This window comes from Nycticebus coucang, chromosome 13 (genome assembly GCF_027406575.1).
Source record: "Nycticebus coucang isolate mNycCou1 chromosome 13, mNycCou1.pri, whole genome shotgun sequence".
Taxonomy (NCBI): Eukaryota; Metazoa; Chordata; class Mammalia; order Primates; family Lorisidae; genus Nycticebus; species Nycticebus coucang.
This window is the reverse complement of record NC_069792.1, coordinates 51,915,916-51,932,560: the sequence shown is the minus strand read 5'-3', so window position 1 is coordinate 51,932,560 and position 16,645 is coordinate 51,915,916. Positions and strand designations below refer to the sequence as shown.

Here is a 16,645-nt window from a genome sequence, read left to right as displayed (position 1 = left end):
TTTCCTTTCTCACACTGTAATGCTTAATGGTGTCAGAAGACCTGGGATATGATCTGTACGACCTCATTATTACAATCCTAATAATTTGTGTGTGTTTTTTTTAAATCTCCGAAGACTTTTCTCCCTCACAGAGCTATTGCAGGTTTCAAATGAGAAAGTTCTTTAAGCACAGGATTCCTTTATAATGACTTAACACCTAGTCTTTACAGGAAGAGAAAGTATCAGCAAAACCCTAGTACCCAAGAACAAATCTCACTTTTTCAAAGAAAGTCCTCTTAGTTGAGAGAATGACCACACCAGTTCTTTCTATTCACATTTGGAACTATTGCTGCAAAAATTGAAAAACCAACAAAAACATGGCTAGCCATTTTTTCAAATTTAAAGTTTTTTCACAGTTGACGTATTAATTTTTTTACCTGACTAAAGAAATTCTGCTTTTTAGTTTAAGATTTTTAAATTTAGTTGGAGAGTTTATTAAAATTTACGTTTATTAAGATTTTTAAATTTAGTCTTGGATACTATTGCTGATTCTTTTTTTTCTCTCTCTTTCTTCCCCTTCCGAGCTGTCTTCACTTGCATATTTTATTTCAATTGTGGACAGAATGGAAAGACAGCGACAAAACAAGTGTGTAGGTGACAGAGGTGGAAACCAACCTGAGACTCGTCTCCCCACTTTTTCTGTGGGAAGAGGAGTCTATAGACAGTTTAAGTTTTAATTTCATTTTTATGTGGATTTGTTTGTATTGCTGTTTAATTCCATAACTAATAAGTAAATGTATTTTCTTCATTAAAAAAAAAAAAAAAAGTAAGGCCAGGGCTTCCTCCAGGGCCCACTCGCCCTGCCCTGGCCTCTCCCAGTCAAGGGGCCGCCCCTGTTGTATCCCCCCATACCACTATCTATCTACACAAAACTTTGAAAGTTACCAAAAATGTTTAAACTAAGATCACCAACCCCACTTCCCATACACACACCAGGATTTCATATGCTTCTAGTGAAATACGAACCCAGCCCAGGAACCCAGCGGTGGTCCTCTCTCCCTGCGCCCTGAGGTCTGGTGGCCGTTTCTCCTTGCGCCTGGGGACGCCCTGTCCTCTTGTCTGCGCCTCCGAACACCCGGTCCTAGCTCTCTACGCCCTGAGACTGGCGCTCCTCTGTCCTTGCGCTTCGGCACGCCTTATCCTCTACTCTTTGCGCCCTGAAACCTGTCCTCCCTCAGCGCGCACCGACCGCCTTACCCGCCGAGGACCGAGGCCACAAGGCAGCCGGGACCCTCGGGTAAAGAAACTCCAGCACCGCAGCGCCATGTTGGGACTCCGCCCTTGGCAGGAAGAGCTCGGGTTGCAGGGCAGGCCGCGAGTGCCGCCGGGCCAACCCGGGGGTGGCGACGCCACCGCGCTCCTCCAACCCCGGAGTTCCCGCCCGCGTTCAGGGCTGGCTCAGCCTTGCTGCTGCTTTTGGCTGCTTTCTAGCCCCGGAATGTTTTTTTACAGCAGGGAAGGGCAGTTTCTCTGTCCCTGTGCGGGTGGCCGACTCCCTGCGCCCTACAAGGGTTTGCAGATTGCCACAGCACGTGACATACACTACCCACTGGATGGTAACACCTTTTTCAGTAATTTATGTTTTCTTCTTAAGCGCGTGTTTAAATTCGTGGTCGGGGAGGGAGCTAAATCAGGTATTATCAGAATAGTAACATCTTGCATTTAAACCGCGCCCTCAGTTTTCTCAAGATGAAGTAACTGGAATCAAACGCCAAGAGCAGCTTTGGGGTTTTCCGACTTTTGCGGGGCACTCCGCCCTCTGTCGGCGATGTAGCGTGGCTGCCACTGTTCCAGCCTTGGCTTTTTCTCCCCTGGTTAAAAAACTTCCTGTGATGTGCCCGTTGAGACAATGCATCAGCTCTGCTCACATTTCTTTCCTCACTCGTAAACTGTGAATAATCATACCTAATTCAGTATTATTACGAAGATAAAGAGGATGCATATTTTGAACTCACAGACTCAGGATACAAAGGTGGTTGCTAGCACCTGGAGATAGGAAAAGTGGAAAGTTCAAAAAGTGCAAACTTTCAGTTATAAGATGAATATATCTTGGGGATGTTACGTATCTTCATAACTGTAGTTAATAATAGTATTTTGTATGCTTAAAATTTACTAAATAATAGACCTTAAATGTTACCACTATGGAAAAAAAAAAAAAAAGAAACAGATACTGTGTGAAGTGATGGAGATGTTCCTTAACTTGATTGGTCATTTCACAAGATATATCAAATCATTACATTGTATACAGTAAAGATAGTTATGAAAGAAAGGGCATGCATCTAAAGCCCCAAGCTCAGGCTGTTAGTAGTTGACACTGAATGTTTACTATCTGCCTGGCATTTTCCAAGTGCTGAGAAAGAAAAAAGAAAACAGGCCCTGACTTTCAGAACCTGGCCTCACAGGTAAGCCATAGTAATCTATTACACATGGGCCATCTCACAGAATACCAAACTCAGACGAGATTACTCTGAGATCATAATAGGGTGAGGCAAAGTTAGTCAACTTCATAATTTTGTCTAAGCACAGACAGAAACAGAGCAGGGAAGGGCAGTTTTGGTGCTTTCTGGTGCCGTCCACAAAGCACCAAACGTCTCCCAAGGAAAATGAGTTCATATTTATTTATCAATTACAACTTTAACCTCATCCTATAGGTCTCCCCTACCTATAGCCCCAATGTCCCCTCAGTATAGTTGAGATTTATTGAGATTCTCATTCATAGAATTGCCCACACTTTCTGACAGCATGCAATATAGAGTGAACCCCTGCTTTCTTAGGCCCTCCCCAATCGTCCAAATCCATTAAGTTCATTCTAACACTCTCTGAGAAACCCCATGATTTTTTAAGGTATGTGTTCTCTCTTCCTGAAAAAAATTATAAATCCATTTGTTCAACTGTAGGTGTGTCCCTGATGGTCTTTGGCAGGAAGGCCTTGACAATGCCTTTGAAGTATTAATTCATCATCTCAGTTTGGGTTCCCTGAAGCAGACCCTGACACCAGGATCCAGTGCTAGCAACTCACATATGAACTTTGGGAAGCACCAGTAGGGAAGGGAAGGCAGGCAATACAGGGTAAATTATCTAGCCAGCTAGCACTCTGGGCAACCAGAGCTTAATGCCACAGGGGAAACTCTGGGTGAAGGTGGAGAACACATGCCTCAGAGAATTCCATCCAAGGTGTGAGTATTAGATTAGGAGAGCTGGGTGGACTGTGGATGCGGTTAGGCTAATTTGGACTGGCTTGAGTCAGGCCAGCCTGCGTTGTCATGGGAAGAGGGTTAACCAAGACCTTGCAGGTATAAGACCTCACAGGTGGGTTGTTTGGGGGAGCTAGTTGTTTTAGGGGACCGATTGATGTCCCAGGGACTTTCTGACATGGATAGACAGATGTGGTCATGCCATCTTGGAGTGTTTGGAGAACAGACTGATTAAGGCCCTAGGAAGGAGGCTCCCAAGAAAGACCAGTGACACTTCAAGGGGGTTCCCAAGGACTAACCAGAAGTTTGATCTGCAATAGAGAGTCTCTAAGGACTGACCAATCAGAAAGAGGTAGAGAAACCACAAAGTAGAGATATTGTCAATGCCTTGATAGGGAATCTTTGGAACATGTGCACAGTTGAGGTAACAGTGTCTCTAAATCAGTGATTTTCAACCAGTGTGCCATGAGAATCTTAGGCGTGCTTTGAAAATTTTTAAAGATCATTAATTAAATTGTCGTCAAAAGAAGTTCAAAGCATAGTAAATATATCCTTTATTCCACTTTTTTAAATAAACATAATTTAAGTGTCCTGGAGAAGTTTATAGATTCAAGTGTGCCCTGAGAAAAGAAAGATTGAAAAACAGTACCCTAAATGAACTACCCACATTCACATAGTAAAAAATCACACTCACAAGCACCATGACAATTTACAAATACTATGACAACCCTAAGAAATTGCCTTACAAGGATAGAAAAGGGGAGGGCTCTTGGTTTCAGGAATTCTCCACCCTTTTGCAGGAAAAATCATGAATATTCCACCCCCCTTCCCCCATATAACATAAAATTAGGGAGTCAGCACAAAAGGAGAAACCTTGTCAAATTCAATGACTCCTCCACTCATAGGGCTCACCTGTTCCTTCTTTGGAACATACTGTGCTTCAGTCTTTAAACAGAATTTTGGCACTTTGCTTGCTCTGCTCATTCATCCCATCAATTTGGTACCAGTAACCAAGTTGGGGACCTGACACCTGATTCCATCTGCCCTAGCAAGGGGAAAAAGTATTTGCACACCAATGCCCATGTCAATAGTTGTGGACTGCTGGAAGCAGGGTACAAAATTCCTTAACCTTAGCCAAATCCTACACTCTAGAAGTGAATAACAGGTCCCTTCCATATTCAAGGGTGGGAATGCCAAGGAGTGGGACTCATGGAGATATCTCAGAATCTGCCTGTCACAGCCACTACACTGTACACAGGAGGAAAAGGAGGCTGCAAAAGTTTTAGGTAGATCTACAGCTACCATTTGTCAGAGAAAAATAGCTGCATGATACACTTTGGCAGGCTGGACTCTGTTGGTTCCCCAAGCTGAGTACAGATGCAGAGAGTTAGGGCTTCAAGGGAACAATCTAGTTAGGGAAAATATAACTACAGTGGACTATATAACTCAAAGAAGCCTTCCCTAAAGCCTGTGTAAGACCTGGGACCCTTCCCCTCATACTGAAATGACTAAGGCTGAATTCCTCATAATTTCAACAATCACAGGTGAATGGAAAGGGGCTGGGGAAGGGATTTAAATAAAATTGGGTGATACTACCTTCACTCTTGAATATTTGTTTGAGAATATATACCCACCCTACCTGCCTTGGATGTGAATAGGGTAAAAATAAAAATGGTTATATTAAATTTTTTTTTTTTTTTTTTTTTTTTTGTAGAGACAGAGTCTCACTGTACCGCCCTCGGGTAGAGTGCCTGGCGTCACACGGCTCACAGCAACCTCTAATTCTTGGGCTTACGCGATTCTCTTGCCTCAGCCTCCCAAGCAGCTGGGACTACAGGCGCCCGCCACAACGCCCGGCTATTTTTTGTTGCAGTTTGGCCGGGGCTGGGTTTGAACCCGCCACCCTCGGCATATGGGGCCGGCGCCCTACTCACTGAGCCACAGGCGCCGCCCGGTTATATTAAATTTTTAAATATAGCTCTTGTAATCAAAGTGCTAAAAACATACGACAGCTTCTACTGTCCCATCCATAGCCTTCCTGGCATTTTCTTAGTTATTGTGTTAAGACATTTATATGAAGGGGCACAGTCCACTGCACCCTTGAAAGGTGAATCAATCTCATTTGTGCTCCTCGAAGTGATGAGGTTCTGAGAAGGAACATTTCCAGTACTTGGGCTGTAGTCATGCCTTAAAGGAAAGAATGTTCTGGAGACTTTCGCCAACTCGTAGATGGAGACAGAGCATCTGCCTGGGGCAATGGACTGTTGCACTTAATCCCCTACCTATTTACACAAAAACTTTCAGTTAATCGTATAGAGAAGTAGGAATACAGAACAGACAACCCAGCCCTTTGTGGCTCATCTCCATTGTTGTTTATCTCTAAACAAGATATTCTTGGTTTAGAAAGGTGTGTACGTACTTTGCTGGATTAACTCTGATAAGGAATCTTTACCTTTTGTCTTCCTTGTTCTTGGATTATTTTTATCAGATGATTTTGGGTATATAAGAAAGTGAGTAAAGACGGCCAATTGCTGCTGTGCCCAAGTGAGCACCAGCCATCCCTAAACAAATCATTAATGTTGTCTGCAGCGTCTGCCTCTGTGTCTCTGACTAGGCCAGTAGACAGCAACATCTGGAGCAGCAAGCAGGGTATGGCTGGACCAAACCTGGTCAACTGTCTACCTGATCTCCGGTCTCCAACCTTAAAATAAGAACACTTGGAATGGACGAAACCGGGTGAATATGACTGAGCTGAAGGTACTCAGGACACCCGGCAAGGAAAAGTTAAGCAATCATAAGAGGAAATATGGTTTCCATAGGGGAGGAATATGTTCAGTTATTGAGATCTTTGTTAGATTCCATTTGAGGGTCAGTTAAGACTCAGTCTTTTCGCCATCTCTTTCAAACCATTCAAAAATGTTGTTACTGGTTTTCCCAAACAGACAAACCAGTTAAGTTTGTCTGTTTGGGAAGATATTGGACAGGACATGAAAGGGTTTCATCAACAAGGGAATATTATTAGTATGGATGTTTGGACTGTTTATAATTTAATCACTTTAGCATTACAAACATTTTCAAATGATTCAAAAAGACGGGACTCTTGATAGTCTCCTCATGTCTGTGATGAACCAGAACCTGATATTTGTAGACTCACTGTTAATGATGAAATAAAACCATTATCCCCCAATATTGACTCTGGTGAACCCTACAAGGAAGAGGTGACTCTTTCCTCTTCTGCTCAGTCTTTACAAGACAAAATGATCAATTTTAAAAGTTTTTAAGGTAGTTTAATGAACTTATTGATAGCTTAAAGCAGAAACTTCCCAAATCTCTGCTGCCACCTATTTCAAATGAGATGTTTTTTCCTCCTCCCTGTGAGGAACCCAAGCCTTTGTGCTCTCATCCCCCTTCTCCAGAGTGACTAGTGGGAAACTTTTATCCTGTTACCCACGGGCCTTTTCCAACGGCTCCTCTGTATGAATATAAGAGCTTGGTGGCAACTGGATTAACTAGACAAGTGATAATTCCTAATCCAAAAGACATTAAAATTCTTATTAAACCTGAAATTTTTATGGAGGGCTCTGGTTCTCGCAGCCAGGACCTTGAATTGATCATGCCTGTCTCTCACATTACTAACCTAGAAGGTGAGAATGAAATACAGCATGCTGAGGTTGATTTGAAATTTCTTAAAACTTTGAAAGATGCTGTTACCGCCTATGGCCCTAATGCTCCTTATGTTCAAGGACTTTTAAGATCATATTGTGGAGATCAAGCTTTAACTCCTAGAGACTGGGAAAGGATTGCCGAAACTGCTTTATCCCCTGCTCAATATCTCTAATTTTGTTCATGTGGAGAAATGAAGCACATAAGTGACTTGAAAGTAGCCCAAATATTGCTTATGATCAGCTAACTGGAACGGGAAACTTTTGCCGCCACCAGAGGCAAATTAATCTTCCCAATCAGGTTTATATTCAAATCAGTGATGTTTGCTTTCATGCTTGAAGAGCCTGGCAGTGGACAATTTTTTACCAAAATTTTACAAGGAACAAACAAGCCGTATGCAGAGTTCCTTGCATGGCTCTGCTCTGCCAGTAAGCCTTCAATTCCAGGAACTGGCATGCAAGACATGTTCTTGCTTTCCTTTGTGTATGAGAACACTTATGAATAATGTTTCTTTGGTACCCCGTGACCTTCCATACGTTTTGGCTACTGGAGTGCACAGGCCTGTCCCCGAGGGAACTGTTGGAATTATATTAGGACAAAGCAGTTTCTCTTTAAAAGGACTTCGCATACATGTCGGCGTATTTGACACTGACTATCATGGTTAAATTTCTATCATTGCCTCTGTTACTCAACCAATGATCATACAGAATTATTTCATCTGCTTTATACTCTTCAAAATTCAATTTGTAATAGAAATATTCCAATTTTATCACCCATATTTGAGCTCATTCTAATTTACCTTGTCCATTAACTGCTGATAATGAATCCATTGATCATTTGATTGGCACTGTTCAAAAGGCACAAGAGGAGCATGCAATCCATCATAATAATGCTTCATCTTTAAAACAGAGATATTCAATAAATTGGAGAGATGCTAAACAAATTATTCGCTCTTGCCCCACTTGTCAGGTAATTACAATTTCCCATTTACCTCCTGGAGTAAATCCCTGAGGACAAAAGCCTAATGAAATTTGGCAAGTGGATGTAACACAATTTCCTGAATTTGGTAAATCTAAATATATTCATCATTCAATTGATACTTATTCTAGTTTCTCATGGGCTACTGCCCTTACATCAGAAAAAGCTGATTCTGTTATTACCCATTTATTAGAAGCATTTGCTGTAATGGGTATGCTGTTGACTATTAAAACAGACAATGGCTTCACATAGGTTTCTCAAAAATGTGAACAATTTTTTCAAATTTACAATATTAAACATATAACTGGAATACCAGATAATAGCACTGGTCAAACAATTATTGAAAGACATAATCATACTCTTAGAGAAATATTGCTTAAACAGAAAGGGGAAATAGTATATAATAGGTACATTTAACATTATTTACATTAAATTTTTAAAATTCAGATACTGAAGGTGATATACCTGCTTCTAAATTGTGGGTGAAACAGTCACCTTCTCCAATTAACCAGCTTGTTTACAACCACCTTTCATGTGATTAAAGGGCAATGTTGTTTGGAACAAAGCAACAAATGAATTGTTTTGTTCAGCTTGTACTATGTATACATGCATTAACAATTTTGTTCAGTTTGATGTTTCCAAATAACAGTTATATCTTTTAAGAGCAAAAGTGGTTGTATAGTTGACAGTGAAGCTGACCCACCCCTGACAAGAGTTCCACCATCTGAGACAGGCCAGGAACTTGGCAATACGAATATTGTCCCTGACACTAGAGGACAGGGAGATCTGGTAAAGCCAACAACCTGTCCGGAGGATGCAGCACAAGAGAGAGCAGACCTCGTTCCCTCAAATGACATGGAGAGGACTTTCTCAATTATGCAAGGAAACACGAGCAATAGTGAGGGTGAGCAACCATCTGGCAACTCCTCAAGCACTGTTTCTCGCAATGATAGCCATTCTTAATTTTCAGGTAAGTGCTAACCCAAATTATATTTATTGGAGCTATGTCTCTAACTCTCCTTTACTTAGAGGGATCTCCTGGTTTGAGCTTTCTGTTTCCATTTATGTTAATGAAACTTCTTGGCTTCCTGGGCCATGTGATGATTGTCCATTTAAACCTGAGGAAGAAGGTACACCTCTTAAGAATTACTCTACAGGAGTTATGGGACCTCCTATTTGTGTAGGGCCCGAGCCCCCTTGTTTATCTTTTGGGGCTCAGCAATAGGTCAGTTTCATTAATACTCCCCCAAAGAAAGACACGTACATGCTTTCTACTATGACCTTTACTAAATTAATAGTGACACAACATTCTTTGTTGCCTCATCTGCCTCACTGCAAACTTCATGTGTTTACTGGTATTGCAGATAGGATTCATTGGTCAAAATGTTAAGGGTCTCATTTGTATGCCTTTCAGCAAACTAAATTTGGATCTATTGTTGATTGAAGACCTTCTGCTTATGTTAAGGGAAGACTTGAAACTGGTGACGGTTATCTTAGTTACAAGCAAAATGCAACTGATATTATATACTCATCCTCAAAGGAATTAGTGTGGCAGGAGAGTGGCTTTTCACCACCAGCTCCAGACATTTCTGGATATGTATCCCAACTTGATTTATGGAAAATTGGACCAGCTCTTCTTGGCCTTCATGCCTGGAAGGGGTCCCATATTTACAAACCACACCATCATTCCCAACATACTTTACACTTTAAATTGAAAGAAATGCATTTTACTCAGGCTTGCATAAAACTGCCTTTCATTTGGCTTGTGGGCAACATTTCATGGAATGAGAAAATTGGAGAGATCTATTGTCCAGGAACTTGTCAACTGTTTACTTGCCTTAACATTTCTATGAGATTTGATTTTTCCCGAGATAGGATCTTTCTTCTGTGGGGCAGGACCGGGCTCTGGCTGCCAGTGAAGATAATGAGGCCTTGGGAAGAATTCCTCGTGATTTTGACTCCTGTGAATCTGGCTCGGAAGCTGAAAAACAGAACCAAGTGGTTTATTGGTCTACTAATAGCAACAATTCCTGGAATTATAGCTGTCACCGCTTCTGCAGCTGCCACTGGAATAGTCCTTACTGAATCTGTTAAGACTGAAAAATTCATGTCTAATTGGCATAAAGATGCCAAAAGGTTGTGGGTTACTCAAAAACAAATGGACACAGAAATTCAGAATGAGTTAGCTGATTTAGAACAAACAGTAGTTTTGTTAGGAGATCGATTATATAGTTTAGAAAAACAAATCAAATTGAAATGTGATTGGAATGTTTACTCTTATTGTATTACTCCTGTTTTTTTATAATGAAACTATTTCCTTGGCACAAAGTCCAGAAACACTTGCTAAACCATGAAAATTTAACTGCCGATATTGTTGAATTACAACATCATGTATACAGCACATTTGAACAAAAATTAGAACAAATCAATGTAAATGAGATATTACGAGATAGTTCTGATGGAATTGCAGAACTTAACCCATTAGGTAAGATTCATGACGTGTTTGCAGCCCCTACATGTACTCTGTTCTTGTTTTGCCTCATAATTTTCATACTTTATATCATTTGCAATAAAGTCCAACAGATAAAAAAAACTAGTGATCGTAATGCTGCTGTCTTTTTGGCTACGACAGCAGTGCAGCCAAATAATCCTTAATTAGAAAGGGGGGAGTGAAGGGGCACAGTCCACTGCACCCTTGTAAGGTGAATCAGTCTCATTAGTGCTCCTTGAAGTCACGAGGCTCTGAGAAGGAACATTTCCAGTACTTGCGCTGCAGTCACACCTTAAATGAAAGAATGTACTGGAGACACTCTCCAACTTGTAGCTGGAGACAGAGCATCTGCCTGGGGCAAAGGACTGTTGCACTTAATCCCCTACCTCTATTTACACAAAAACTTTCAGTTAATCATACAGAGAAGTAGGCAAACAGAACAGAAAACCCAGCCCTTTGTGGTTCATCTCCATTGTTGTTTATCTCTAAACAAGATATTCTTGGTTTAGAAAGGTGTGTACATACTTTGCTGGATTAACTCTGATAAGGAATCTTTACCTTTTGTCTTCCTTGTTCTTGGATTATTTTTATCAGATGATTTTGGGTATATAAGAAAGTGAGTAAAGACGGCCAATTGCTGCTGTGCCCGAGCAAGCACCAGCCATCCCTAAACAAATCATTGATTTTGTCTGCAGTGTCTGCCTCCATGTCTCTGACTAGGCCAGTGGCAACATTTATATTCTACATTTAGTAAGTTTCACATATACCCTTGTAAGATGCACTTTAGGTTTGGTCCCTCCACCCATCCCTCCCTTTCCCTCTTCCTCATATTCTTAGGTTATAATTGGGTTATAGCTTTCATATAGAAAGCTGTAAATTAGTTTCATAGTAGGGCTAAGTACATTGGATACTTTTTCTTCCATTCTTGAGATACTTCGCTAAGAAGAATATGTTCTAGCTCCATCCATGTAAACATGGAAGAGGTAAAGTCTTCATCTTTCTTTAAGGCTGCATAATATTCCATGCTGTATGTATACCACAATTTATTAATCCACTCGTGGATCGATGGGCACTTGGGCTTCTTCCATGACTTAGCAATTATGCATTGGGCTGCAATAAACATTCCGGTACAAATATCTTTGTTATAATGTGATTTTTGGTCTTCTGGGTATATACCTAGTAGAGGAATTGTAGGATCAAATGGCAGGTCTGTTTTTAGAACTCTAAGTGTTCTCCAAACATCTCTCCAAAAGGGACGTATTAATTTGCATTCCCACCAGCAGTGTAGAAGTGTTCCCTTTTCTCCATACCAATGTCAACATCTCTGGTCTTGGGATTTTTTGACATGGGCTAATCTTACTGGAGTTAGATGATATCTCAAAGTAGTTTTGATTTGCATTTCTCTGATGATTAAGGATGATGAGCATTTTTTCATATGTCTGTAGGGCGTGCGCCTGTCTTTTTAAGAGAAGTTTCTCTTCAAGTCCCTTGCCTAGCCTGTAATGGGATCACTTGTTCTTTTCTTGCTAATACGTTTGAGTTCCCTGTGGATTCTGGTTATTAAAACTTTGTCAGATACATAACTGGCAAATATCTTCTCCCATTCTGAGGGCTGTCTGCTGGCTTCACTTACTAAGTTCTTGGCTGTTCAGAAGCTTTTTAGTTTGATCAGGTCCAGGAGTGTATTTTTGAAGGTGGTTCAATTGCCTGGGGGAGTCCTCCTCATAAAATATTCGCCCAAGCCTATTTCTTCAAGAGTTCTCCTGGCACTTTCTTGTAGTATTTTTATAGTTTCATGTCTTAAGTTTAAATCTCTAATCCAGTGAGAGTCTATCTTAGTTTATGGTGAAAGGTGTGGGTCCAGTTTCAGTTTTCTACAGGTTGCCAGGCAGTTTACCCAGCACCATTTGTTAAATAGGGAATCATTTCCCCACTGAATGTTTTTAATTTGCTTGTCAAATTTCAGATAACGGTAAGTAGCTGGGTTCATCTCTTCGTTCTCTATTCTGTTCCTTACATCTACCTCTCTGTTTTTTGTGCCAGTACCATGCTGTTTTGATCACTATCAATGTACAGTAGAGTCTGAGGTCTGGTAGCATGATTCCTCCTGCTTTGCTTTTATTTCTGAGTAATGTCTTGGCTATTCGAGTTTTTTTCTGATTCCATATAAAATGAAGTATTATTTTTTCAAGATCTTTAAAGTATGACAATGGCGCTTTAATAGGAATTGCATTAAAATTATATATTGCTTTGGGTAGTATGGACATTTTAACAATGTTGATTCTTCCCAGCCATGAGCATGGTATGATTTTCCATTTGTTAACATTTTCAGCTATTTCTATTCTTAGAGTTTCATAGTTCTCTTTATCAAGATCGTTCATGTCCTTTGTTAGATAAACGCCCAAATATTTCATCTTCTTTGCACTACTGTGAATGGAATAGAGTCCTTGACTGTTTTTCAGCTTGACTATTGTTGGTACATATACAGGCTAGTGATTTATGAGTGTTGATTTTGTAACCCGAGATGCTGCTGTATTCCTTGATCACTTCTAAGAGTTTCGTAGTAAAATTCCTGGTGTTTTCCAGATATACAATCATATCATCTGCAAAGAGTGAAAGTTTGATCTCTTCTGACCCTATATGGATACCCTTGATCACCTTTTCTTCTCTAACTGTGATGGCTAAATCTTCCATTACAGTGTTAAAGAGCAGTGAAGGCAATGGGCAACCTTGCCTGGTTCCTGATCTGAGTGGAAATGATTTCAATTTAACTCCATTCAATACAATATTGGTTGTGCATTTGCTGTAGATGGCCTCTATCAGTTTAAGAAATATCCCTTCTATACCAATTTTCTTAAGTGTTTTGATCATGAAGGGATGCTGGATATTATCAAAAGCTTTTTCTACATCATTCGAGAGAATCATATGGTCTTTATTTTTTAATTTGTTTACTTGCTGAATTATATTTATAGATGTACGTATGTTGAACCAGCCTAGAGACCCTGGGATAAAACCCACTTGGTCATGATGTATAATTTGTTTGATGTCTTGCTGGATTCTGTCAAAGGGGAAAAGAATTAAATTTGTAGGCTGTTAAGACTATGAAAGGGGTGGAAATTTGAAACCATTATTTACGTAATTCGTGAATTAATACATGAGGCCAGCAGTGTAACATGCCCAAAGGCTCCTAAAGATTATAACCCAAAAAATATAAAAACAATTGTTGAAATGTAAGTTTGTTGAAAAGATTTGTTTTCGAGGACATTTTTATATTTGACTGACAAGCAGAAAGGGATGCTTAGAGTTTAATATTTCTACCCAAGTCTTTATACTTGACAAAAGAGTACAATACAACATTTTGTGTATTTTCTCAGCTTTAAAATTTTTACAGCAAATCACATAAACCAAATCTCAAAGCTGAATTGCAGTTTGTGATTCTGCCTATCCTGTGCAGCTGCAAAGAACAGCTATCCTTTGTTTTTATTTCCAATACCCCCTTTGGTAGAGAGGGTCCAGTCTTTGAAGCTAAACAGTAGATCATCTACAGGCCCACATAAGACAATAACTCAATTCAATTCAGGTTGGGGGGGGCAGAGCTAGGGAGAGGAGAGGAGGCGAGGGGATTGGTGTGCTCACACTTAATGGACAATATGTCAGGGTATGTGACACACCTTTCGTGTGTAGGACACAACAGCAAGAGAGGACTCCACCTGAGAAGTGCAAATATTGTATCCCAGTTGTTTTTACACTCACATTAACTGGAAATAAAAAAAGAAAACCTAAACAACAGATCGCAGCAGACAGCACTGACTAGGGGTGAGCTGGATAGCTTCCTTTGCTTTCCACTGTGCCCGGAGCTTTGGGAATCTTTTGGTAGGGTCGGTCAATAGAGAGCTGCAGCAGACACTGGAGGAAAGAAAGAGAGGGAGGTAGAAATGTTTATTGATGAACTACTAACTTGTGGCTGCTGCATCTTTAAGAGTTACAATTTGTACCAGGCAGCGGGCCTTTCTCTCTCTCTCTCTCTCTTGTTCTCTCTCTCTGCTTTCATAACTGCCCCCCTCCTCTTGTTCTGTCAGACCTGGAGTGCAAAGGCCTTCCTGTTGCTAGCCTCAGAATTTTGCAATATCCCTGGTGGTTTCCATCCCCCTTCCCCATGCCTTTGTAAATAGTGTCTTTATTAAATTTCACTTATATTAACCTCTGATAGTTCTGCTTCCTGTTAGGATTCTTGTGATAAATGGTATCTGGAGTGGATGCAGGAATCAAACCCTCAAAAATGGAATTATGGGATTGGGTTATTTTAACATTTAATATGGTAGGAATCCTCTCCTTTCCGAGAGTATAGCTCAACAGTGATCCATGAAATGCAGTGATATTCAGAAGGTCACTAGTGGTGGCTGAGGATAAAGTGAAGGTCATGGCACAGCAATGGGAGATCCAGGGTCTGTGGCAATTAGGATTTGTCAAGACAATAGCAGTATAAAAGTTGTAGTATGAACTGGTTTCTTTTGCAGGCCCTGGAAATCAGCACAGAGGAACAAGATATTGAAGCCAACAAGCACATACCTGAAAAATCAGAAAACCTCCAGGGCAATTTAAAAGGGTCAATCTTTTCTTTGTAGAGCAGATGAGGATGAAAACCAAGTCATGGGTCTGATGGTGAGGATGTAGAATCATAACCCCACTTTGGTGCTGGATCCTCCAGGGCTCATATATACATCAAGCTGAGATGGGGAAGATGTAGGCCACTGCAGGGAGGCATGGAATGTTTGAGCACTCACACTCAATGCCGGTAACTTTTGAACCCCTGTTTCCCTGGCCACCATCTTCCCGGAACTTCTTTTGCTGTGTTAGGGAGTCTCACCCTCTGTGTTAGAAGAAACATCTTCCAGTGACACAGCACCTGTCTACAGTGCTCGCAAGCTGAGGTGAATCTCCTCATATCTCACCCCTGCCTCCCCTCATTGCCTGTCTAGGCCCTTGAGTTAGTTCTCAGCATTGCACAGATGGGGTGGTACCTGCTTCTGGAGAAGAGAGCCTATATACTGAAGGAACTACAGGGTGTTGTCAATTTACATCAGCAGGAGTAGAAGAGCATGTTTAGGAGTGAATTTTGAGGATGTGTAGTAGATTTTTATATTTGATGCTCCTCAGCATCCATTGTGATTGTAAGCCCAACCTTCTCATACCGGAAGCAGGACACAGTTACCCTTGACACTGTTTCTCTTCTCCAGCTCCTCCCAGTACTTCAGTGTGGTTGGTCCAGATATCTCTTGTATACAGTCCTCTGCGGGGTGATTACCTCCCTCTGGGACATGTTGACTCCATCAATCTGCCTCACTCATGTGACCCTGATATCCCATACAGCCTGTGCAGATGTGCACAGTGACCATCTCTTAGTCATGCTGTGACCCGCTGGCATGTGCACTTCTTGCTCTAAGTCCATCTGTTAGAGCTCCCCATGGGAAACCTGCTTGGGTAATGTCCTGGACACCAGTAAAGGTCTAAGCCCATCTCTCTCCTGCTCAATTCCTCCTGACTTTGCATACTGTCCCTGTGACCTTCCTATTGTCAACTAACTGCTTCCCCTCTTCCTTCATGGGCCTATGAGTCATAAACTTCTGTCATTTCATGTTTTCCATATTGTTTGTGTTGCCCCCTCTGTGTCTCACTTGGCTGATATCCCTGCCCGAACTTTTTTTTTATTTTTTACAGTGAGAACAGACCTCTTTATTAATATATTGAGATAAACTACAGAGACTGAAAGACAAAAATGCATCCTAATTTATTCAGGAGAACATTTATTAAAAATGAAAAGCATTCTCTGTGACAGAACTCTCACACAGAAAATTTATCTGTCTGATATAACATTAAATATTTTACAAATTAGACATTTCATTTTTAAAGCTACTTTATAATCCTGAATTCACTATAGACAAGTAAACTCTTCTTTACCAGTTTTACTTCATTTAATTTATACAAGGCTTCCATTAAAATTCTATCACATCTTGAAAACTACCTGTAGCTTTTCAAAATACAAAGTAAACTAAGTGGAAAATCCTATGAAGCAATCTAAAAACCAAACTAAAAGAAAAAAAAGGTAGGTAAGAAGCATTTCTTAGTACAAATAAATTTAAAAACATATAGGCAAAAAGCCTATATGCCTCTGTGCCCACCTTTTTGAGATGGTGCAGAGACAAAATTCTTACTTAGCACAGTCCGACTGAAACCGGGGCTGAACCCTAAATAGGCCGATAAAGCCTGGGTACTTTGGAGG

At 40.7% G+C, this 16,645-nt stretch overlaps 2 protein-coding genes across 2 annotated transcripts in view; one reads left to right on the top strand and one right to left on the bottom strand.

Moving 5' to 3' along the window:
- DECR1 (2,4-dienoyl-CoA reductase 1) overlaps nucleotides 1-1,366 on the bottom strand; it is a 52,869-nt gene extending 51,503 nt beyond the window's left edge. Inside the window, exon 1 of the mRNA XM_053558536.1 lies at nucleotides 1,237-1,366. Within this exon, the coding sequence (XP_053414511.1) occupies nucleotides 1,237-1,305 (69 nt within the window). The 5' untranslated portion in view covers nucleotides 1,306-1,366. The remainder of the gene's footprint in view (nucleotides 1-1,236) is intronic.
- The window catches only part of LOC128563399 (uncharacterized), a 38,727-nt gene continuing 23,385 nt past the window's right edge, over nucleotides 1,304-16,645 (top strand). The window contains exons 1-4 of the mRNA XM_053558681.1: nucleotides 1,304-1,673; nucleotides 8,524-8,663; nucleotides 9,750-9,872; nucleotides 14,883-14,971. Coding sequence (XP_053414656.1) covers nucleotides 1,304-1,673; nucleotides 8,524-8,663; nucleotides 9,750-9,872; nucleotides 14,883-14,971 — 722 coding nt within the window. The remainder of the gene's footprint in view (nucleotides 1,674-8,523; nucleotides 8,664-9,749; nucleotides 9,873-14,882; nucleotides 14,972-16,645) is intronic.